We start from the raw sequence: 9,353 nt of genomic DNA, 5'->3' as shown, positions 1-9,353 counted from the left end.
AAGCCTCTTGATGAAGGTGAAAGAGGAGAGTGAAAAAGTTGGCTTAAAACTCAACATTCAGAAAACTAAGATCATGGCATCTGGTCCCATCACTTCATGGGAAATAGATGGGGAAACAGTGGAAACAGTGTCAGACTTTATTTTTGGGGCTCCAAAATCACTGCAGATGGTGACTGCAGCCATGAAATTAAAAGACGCTTACTCCTTGGAAGAAAAGTTATGACCAACCTAGATAGCATATTCAAAAACAGAGACATTACTTTGCGAACAAAGGTCCGTCTAGTCAAGGCTATGGTTTTTCCAGTGGTCATGTATGGATGTGAGAGTTGGACTGTGAAGAAGGCTGAGCACCGAAGAATTGATGCTTTTGAACTGTGGTGTTGGAGAAGACTCTTGAGAGTTCCTTGGACTGCAAAGAGATCCAACCAGTCCATTCTGAAGGAGATCAGTCCTGGGTGTTCTTTGGAAGGAGTGATGCTAAAGCTGAAACTCCAGTACTTTGGCCACCTCATGCGAAGAGTTGACTCATTGGAAAAGACTCTGATGCTGGGAGGGATTGGGGGCAGGAGGAAAAGGGGACGACAGAGGAGGAGATGGCTGTATGGCACCACCGACTCAATGGACGTGAGTTTGAGTGAACTCTCGGAGTTGGTGATGGACAGGGAGGCCTGGCGTGGTGCAATTCATGGGGTCGCATAGAGTCGGACTGAACTGAACTGATAGAGACAGAAAGATTAATGGCTGCCAGGGGCTGGGGCAGGGTAGAGAAGATTGTAGACTGATAAACATGTCTTAAACTGATTATGGCTGCATGTGTCTGTGGATATACTAAAACCACTGATTTGCATATCTCAATAAAGCTGTTAAAGAAGATTATGGTAGTTTACTTTGAAATGCATCAAAAAAACCAGCTAAAGGATAGATAGATGGAAAGATATACAGTAAGACAATATATTAACAGTATGGGAGTTAACTGTACACTTTTTTCCCCCAAGTCTGCAGTGTGTTTGAAAGTTTTATAATAAACATCGGGAAAAAATGACTATAGGTATTACAGCGAGGAGCATTTGGGTGTGAGTCCTTTGAGAATCCTACCTCTCAAAGCTGCATGGAGGTCTCAGGTCAGCTCACTTTACATAGCAAATTCCTTCATCTGTAAACTGAGGTTAATAATCTACCTTGAAACATTCGTTTGAGTACACAGGAGGTGTTAAAAAATGTGTTTCTCTTTTATCCAGTTTCAATCTACTAAGAACACAGTGGCTGTTTTGAAAATGTTTCTAGTTCATAATGAAGAAGACATCAAGTGAATACTTGCTTCCTGAAAAGAATTCATGGGAATTTGAAAACCTTTCTAACTAACCAAGTATTTCCTGTGGTGACTGATTCATGCCTTAGTCTCACTTTAGACTCATCCGCAGTCCATGTCATTGTGCCAACTACAAAATGAATCCAGTATCTCACACCCAATTTCACATGTTTCTAAGATGATCACTATTTCACACACCTCCCTCCTTTCCCCTTAAGAGTTGTTAAAAATCAGTATGTTACAAAGAGAAATACACCACAAAGTACTGTTTGAAAGGTAAAAAATTTAGTTCCCTGACTATAAAGAATCTTAAATTCTAGGGAACAGAAGAAGCCTTGTTAAATCTCTTTCCATCAAGGAACTATTTCTACAACAGCCCTGACAAGGATTCTCTCTGTTAACACCTCAAGGGGCAGGGTCTCATTTTTCTTAAGAGTTGTTTTCATTGCTAGATAGATGCAGCTATCCATCTAAAACTGAACTAAAGCCTAGCAGCTCCTCCCTCACACCAAGTCCCTCTCTCAGCTACATTACTTGTGACGCCTGCCTTCAGCAATAAGAGGTAGTTCCCATGGATTCCACAGAACCAAACCTTGGTAAAGTCTTAACTGCACACACATCTGTCAGTATCACTCCCTCGCGCACGCCTCGTGTTATTTGTAAAGATGAACCTGTATTTTATTCCGGGGGAAGAGGCAGAAGACAGGAGGTAAGGGCAAGACGCCTGGGAGCCTGGAGGTCAGAGCTAACCGCTGGACAGCCAGGGAGGTCCCAGCATCCATCACTTTAAGGGAATAGGAATGACGTGAACAGAAAGTTGCCAGGTGCCGAGTGACAGGCAGATCAGGACATAAGATGCTTTTTCTGCCCCTCAAACTTTTAACACTTTAACATTTCTTTGAAATGCAACCCTTGAATCCTATATTCTCTTCCGGAATTTTAGATCCAAACTGATGTAGACATTAAGAATTCCAAATGTAATTTTTTAAGTCCCTACTTAAGATTTACCAACCTGCTTTATTCATTTCTTTCACTAAGTTCTTTTTCCTTTAGTATTTCTTTCAGCAAAGCTTATAAGAGGTAATTTTACCTACATGTGTCTGAAAGTGTCTTGGTTTCACCCTCTTCCTCGAAGAATGAAGCAGGTGGGACAGAGCAGCCTCCGTGTAGTTTCTCTTCCCCAGCCCTCTGGAGGTCTCACCGCCATCCTCCGGCAGTGTAATGTCGCATGTGTTTGGTCTGTTTCACACTCAGTCTCTTTCATCAGCTGGATTTCCTGGTGACGCTGGCAACTTTGGCTTCAGAGTACTCCATGCGTTCCCTCCTGCAGGTTATCTCCTCTTTTCAGGTTTTGTTTTGAGCTGTTTCGTGGCTTTGAGTTGTGACAAAACATGTTTTGTATACCTACACCTATGAACAGCTAAGATGATTTATTAGAGGACACTTGAGGCTGGCCCTCGGATTCTTTTTCGACCTGTCTGTAGAAGGGGAGATTCTGTAATGATGTAACACTACTGATGAGTATGTAATGCTACATGTGAATCAGAGTACGTGCAAAAGTCTTCAGCACGTGTTTCTAACTCTTGACCCTTAAAGAACAGTGTCTGTCATATAAAGGTTACTAACATGTCAAAGGCTCTGGAAACCATGTTAGGACTGATTTTGTTCACCGCACATTATAGCTAAAGGCTCTGCACCTTCACTGTTTCTGCTTTGTACCTTTTCTTCACTTGAAAATGTTTTTATGCTGTCGCAGTTTGTCCCAGCCCATGAATCTGCTCATCCAGGTCTCAGACTCAAACCCTGACTCTGCAAAACACTGGCGTGAGTGACCCTGTTCACCTGTTAAGAAGTCTGTCTCCTCCCAAGGGTGGCTGTGAGGATTACACAGGATATAGATGACAAATGCTTGGCAAAAAAAAAGGCCAAGCCCTAGCGAGGTGGTTCCAGGGGACTGCTTGTCAATCGCCACGGGATCCCAAGTGCTAGGTGGCTGCACTGTTCACAGCTTCCTGCTTCTGATTCTTTTCTCTAACCTTTCATTTCTTCATCTGTCTCCACGTTCTCAGTCTCACATATTCCGGAATTTTCAGCACTCCCAGTATATCCATGCTGCTTTCCCTATGAAATCACACAGGTGGGTTTACGGGGCAGGCACTCTGTCCTTCTCCACGCTGGGCACAAGCCTCTTCTTGCCTTCTCATCGGGAGGGCCAGCACAAGCACACTGACGGCTCTGGCCATCACCCTGGCTCAAGTCCGCCAGGTGACTGGACTAACTGAACTAGCTGGCCTGTTCCAAGCTGTCCTTTAAATTGGTAAAAACTCTATCTGCCTTCCTTTCACGGCATGTGTTGTGTATGCGTGTGAGGCAAAGTCTCTCGAATAAATTGTATTACGTCTTTGCAAACCTCCAGAAAGAGTTGAGTAGAAAGTGTTAATCCTTACCCTGGGTTACCATGCCCTTGCAGAAAACGAAAGCTTTCAGAAGCTGAACAATTTACTCACAGTTACATAGGAATTAACAGCAACATCCCCTCAGGCTGAGCCTTCCTGAATGGGAAAATGTAACTGGTGCCCCCAAAGACAGCGCTTTATTAGCAGGCAGCTAACTAGCCAAGTAGCACTGGCGTAAGCAGAAGAGCTCCGTTTCCCAAAAGACGAGACACAGACAGGTTAGGAGCCTTGCTGAGGTGACACAAAGCTGCAGGACTCAGGGGTGAAGCAAAACCCACAAAGGTCCAGCTGAAACGGCCCTGTTAATTCATCCACTAAGCGTTTGCCCTCTTCAAGTCATAAGAATTACCTGGAGAATGATGACTTTCTGCAAGAACAGAAAAGTTGCAGCTGTTATTGTGTAGTGGAAATCCTATCACACTCACACAAACAGTTGTGTTTGGGTTACCATAGTAGTAAAGCACCTCCAATCTGCAGGGAACATCAGGGAGGAGACGGAGAAAGCCACACACTTTGAGGCTTTTGTCAAATGTGACGAACAAAGAGGTTGGCAAGATGCCCCTGGTACCGTGCAATGCCGTCCTCCGGGTTGTCTCAGTACCCTGAAAGAATTCGACTGGCCTGTCATTACTAAAACATTTTCCCTAATTTTCCCACCTGGGTCAGGGAAGTTCGTCCCTCAGCTCTTTTCACAACCTGCAAATTGAAAAGCACAAACCTAACCAGGCTTAGCCACTTCCAAACATTTTTTTTCAGTGCTTCCAGCCTGAGAGGCTTACATAAACCACATGTGAAATTACAGCCTGCAAACAGACTAGCCCAAAGAGCCCAGTAAAAAATGCTGTGGTATTATGTCAGGTGGTGGAGCGTGTTGGGTGGAGGAGTTTAGGGTTCAGTCTAACCAATTAATCACTGTCAGCACCGAAACATCAAAAACACCAGCAAAGATAAGGAGAACAATAGCTACCTGGCCCACTAGGCCTTTTTATGTGACGTGTCTGCCTCGGAGACTCATGGAGACACTCCTCGGTAATCCTCACCTCCTTCCTCTCTGGGAGGCGCTTCGAAATGTAACTTAGAAAGGGGAGGCTGAGAAAAAAAAATGCCACAACTCTCCCCTGCTAGTGAGGTGTAGGAGGATGTGAATCGGTTGCTTCATGCTTCTTGCTGTTTAGATTTGTTTTATTGTTGTCTTTTTTGTAACTTCTACCCGTCCCATACTGTTAGTCAAATGAAAAATCTAAACGACGAAAGGAAGGAAGAAAATATTCTCACAAACTTTCCAACTCCTCCCATTTTGAATATTATAAACTCTTTCGCTCCCTTTATTTTTCAGTGTTTACTTCCAGTCTGAATTCTAAAACGGAGAAGCCAGATACCTAGGGAATTCATAAAAAGAACACCGCCATTCTCTCCTTAAATTCTCTCCTTAAATATTAAAGCCAAACCAGCAGAGGGTGAAAAAAGGGAAACTAAACCGTGAATCAGCCTTTCACGTGTGATTTTTTAAAATCAAGAGCTCCCTGTAGGGGACTTGCACCCCCTCATATGACACTACTTGAACTCTCTGGACAGGAAGGGTGGGTGTTCCTGACCCTACTAGTATGTGACCTTGACTGCACACGCTTCTCATGTGACTTAACGTGGAGCACAAAGTAGCGTAAGATGAATAATCTCATTTTGAGACTTTTAACTTAAAGGTCCTTCCTAAATCATTACAACTCAAATGGAATGTTGACAGCTAAATACGATTTGAGCTTACCTATCTAGTAAACAGAAGGCCTGAACACTGTTAAGATCTTTTTTTGAAAAAAGTAGGTTATATTGTATTTGGGGACGTGAAATTCTTCTCCACCAAGATTCAACTGCTCTATCTACAAAGTATTAAAATACACCTAGATTTTTTTTCCCAAAGGAATTTAGAGCAATTTATTCCAGGCTTTTAACAGGATCTGAGTCCAGTCTAGTCTGACCACAAGAATCCATCTGGGTTAAGTTCACCAGTGGGGTGCTTCACCCTTAGGCAATCAACTTTTTTTTCCCCCGAAGCTTATTTATTTTTTTATTTTAAAATTTTTTTTCAAATTTTGGACTTCCCTGGTGGTCCAGTGGTTAAGACTCTGAACTCTCGGTGGAGAGAGCATGGGTTCGATTCCTGGTTGGGGAACTAAGATCCCACAGGCTGTGTTGTCCAATAAATGAAATAAAATATTAAAAAAAATTTTTTTCCCCAAATTTTTATTTAACACCAAAAACATTTTGTATTGGGGTACAGCCGAAAATACATCTAGATTTGCTGCACGTTTACAATGCATAAATGAATACTGGTCTTGGAAAGTGAAAATTCCCAACTGGTCCTGGAAACTGGTCCAATTCATCCATTGGATTAATCAACACAGTAGTCACCTTCCTAGACCAAAGACAAGCCAGGGCTCTTGGGGGCCACATTCCTGACAAATGAGAAAGCTGGGTGAGCGCACAGCTGGGAATGCACCACCACTCTTCGGGTGTGGCTCAGGAGCCTGGAGCCATCTCTGAGAGCCTGTGGGGCTTCCCTGATTGGGCAACAGGTCACTGGGACAGGATGGCTGAAGAATCTTGTGGAACAGGTATTGAGAGGAACAGGAAGGACTAGGTCCCCGGGCCGACTGACACCAACAGGCAACCACGGCAGCAGATGAGTGCATTATCTCCCCAGCGCATCCTAGAGACCCGAGGCGGTTTCTGCCAGTGCTGGATCTGAATGGGCAGACATGGCAGGGGCTGGAGACAGGACGTGCAGTGGGAGCCTGAATGCGCCCCTGGCTGAACTGGGGGAAAGAAAATTGATTTCCCCTCCTTACCTTTTGTTCCCTTATTTATGTCGAGGCCCAAAAAGAGGCTAGGAGAGACTCCACTAGCCTTCAGTTGAAAAGGAAAAAGCAGTTTCAGTCCCCAATCAACAACAACCAGTCCCCCCAGCTTTCAAGAGAGGCAGTGCGTTATCTTAAAAGACGAAAAGCAGCAGATGCCTCAAGCACAGAGGGAATAAATAAAGGCTACTGGGGGAGACAGCGACGACAGCTTTCTGATATCCTGACACTGCTCACACCATCCTGGCTGCCCCCACAGACACTGCCTCATTTAGTAATCTCCACAACCCTGCACCATAGACATCATTACCTCGTTTTCATGGAGGAAACTGAGCATAGGTGAGCCACACCAGCTCACAGCACTCACCAGCGTCAGAACTGGTGAGCAAATTCAGGCCTGCCTAACCTCTCTTAGCGAACAAAGTGGTCGCTGTATTTGCTCGCACTCCGTCTGTCCACCCTTCCCCCCTCCCACCTCAGCACCTCTCCAGGGCTAACTTGGGAGGAGCTCATCTGCGTGAGAGTCTCTCAGGTAGAAGATCTCACCCTCTGAATGAAGCGTCTGTCTCCTAGGTGCACCTCTCAATTGGGCTTTTTTCCCTCTTATAAATGAAGAACCACTTTGAGCCAATATTTTCAGTTTCTATTTCAAGCTTACGGCCAAACCTGGTCTGCATACCCTCTGCAGACTCCCAGACTGACTGAGATGGGTTTAACCCAAGGAATACAGGGCTACCACAGCTGTATCTGACCATATCTCTGTCTTATGCCAAGCAATAGTAAAATAAATTCACACTTAACAACAGCTTCTCTAGTTAGAACTCCAGTGGCCGGTGCCTAACTGGGTGGGCCTCACTACTGACTGCTCTGCAGCGTGTGACAGCTGCTCATGGGGACGGGCTCCTTCTGTATTTTTGCTCTTATGACTCAGTGCAATTTAAAATATCCCTGGGCTTAATACAGTCTCAGAAGCCGATTTCCAAAGAACAGCAATCCCCTTAAAATAGAAGCTTTCAAATGGCATTACTGCTCATCAACACCAGGAGGGTTTTTTGCCTGCCTGATACGACACTGCTTCATGCAGGCAGTAGCTGAGCAAAATTCCAGGTCAGATTCCCTATGGGAAAAACAACAAAATGAACCTGTAAGACTACTGATGGGACTGTTTTCCTAGTTCTCTCCTGGTTTCAAAGTACTTTGCCATAGCGGAACTTCTTCCTACAGTAGCTCAGCACGGTACACTCAATTTGGGAACAGGACTATAAACCTCCAGCTTTTAGCAGCCAATTAAATATATGTTAAACCATTTTACTGTGTGACCTGGCAGAAGTCACTTTATCTTTCTGGGTCTCAGGGGACTCATCTCTGGAATGAGATTACACTAGATATCTAAGGGCCCCCTCTATCTCTGAAGTACGAAAGTGAACCCAGTTGCCACGAACCAATCTGTAATAATACTCTAATGGGATGAAGAGATTAGATGCACGAAGAGAATCTGATGTCAGCACAGATTGCATCACTTAAAAAAACAAACACAGCTACTATATATCTTGTCTCCTGCCTTCTCAGATATACGATCCCACTCATACCTGAGAGTCCAAAGCAAAGCGCAAAGACTAAACACCTAGTTAGGGGCCCAAGGTTGAGGCGGAGTCCAGATCCAAGCTCTGCGACACTGACTGCCTGGGCTAAGTGCGTGTGGGCGCTGAAGACACACTCTTCACTCGTGGTACAATCGTGTAGGTGAAGAGAGGTTCCTGAGTAATTCTGATGATTCCAAAGAAGATGGTCTTGGGCAAAACTCTTTTCCCTGGTGCAACTCACTGGCGTAGAGACCAACGGGAAGCACTCACCAATGAACTGACTGATGGTACTGAGAAAGGACTCTGAAAGGGGGAAATCAGGATGCGGTAGTAGAGGTTTACTTAAGTAGGGGTCCCTTATTATTCACCTCAAGTGTTGTACAAGCTTGAGCATTCACAGAATTTTATAGAATCTGTTAAAAACAGAGAGAACTTTTACAGAAATAGACACTGGGTCCTCAAAAAGGCCCTAAAGCTCTTGCTATTAAAGTCAATGCTTCTTAGAGCTAGACTCTAGGTTAGTCTGTCAGTCAGACAGATTTCAGGGTTGACTTTGGGAAAACACTTGTCCTGGGATGAAGAGACCCCAGGCTTTGGAGTCACATTAAACTGGGTGTGATTCCTGGCTTTACCATTTAGAGTAATCTTTGGCAAAACTTAAAACCTCACTGAATTTCAATTTCCTCATCTGTAAACTTGGGTTTAGGGTTTCCCAGGTGGCTCAGTTGTAAAAAATCCACCTGCCAATACAAAAGGTGTGGGTTTGATCCCTGGGTCGGGAAGATCCTTTGGAGAAGGAAATGGCAACCCGCTCCAGCATTCTTGCCTGGAAAATCCCATGGACAGAGGAGCCTGGTGGGCTACAGTCAGCGCAGTCACAGAGTCGGACACGACTGAGAGACTGAGCCACAAAATCGGGTGCAGTGTGCCTACAGGTCCACCGTGAGGGTCAGCAAATATGCAGGAAACATCTAGCACGGTGGGCAGCCTAGGAGTTTACTGAAGGCTGCCAGAGGCAGCGTCCTCCTCTTCCTCTAACACTGTGCCTGGCCTCCCTCCTGTCAACTCAGATGTTAGTAAAATAAACTAAAGCAGCGAAAATAAGCAGAAACCCATCTAGAGCAGCCACAGACACATTAATGGGTTTCCTGGT

At 44.7% G+C, this 9,353-nt stretch overlaps 1 protein-coding gene across 6 annotated transcripts in view; it reads right to left on the bottom strand.

Moving 5' to 3' along the window:
* The window catches only part of TMCC1 (transmembrane and coiled-coil domain family 1), a 154,833-nt gene that overhangs the window by 9,136 nt on the left and 136,344 nt on the right, over positions 1-9,353 (bottom strand). For 4 of the 6 annotated variants that reach the window (XM_010862441.1, XM_010862442.1, XM_010862443.1 and 1 more), the window contains one exon: positions 4,115-4,132. The exons of the other annotated variants lie outside the window; for them this stretch is intronic. In XM_010862441.1, the coding sequence (XP_010860743.1) occupies positions 4,115-4,132 (18 nt within the window). The remainder of the gene's footprint in view (positions 1-4,114; positions 4,133-9,353) is intronic. 6 annotated transcript variants of the gene reach the window in all.

Source organism: Bison bison, unplaced genomic scaffold, assembly GCF_000754665.1.
Source record: "Bison bison bison isolate TAMUID 2011002044 unplaced genomic scaffold, Bison_UMD1.0 scf7180017864482, whole genome shotgun sequence".
Lineage (NCBI taxonomy): Eukaryota > Metazoa > Chordata > Mammalia > Artiodactyla > Bovidae > Bison > Bison bison.
The sequence above is the reverse complement of the archived record's forward strand: the minus strand, read 5'-3'. Positions and strand labels throughout refer to the sequence as shown.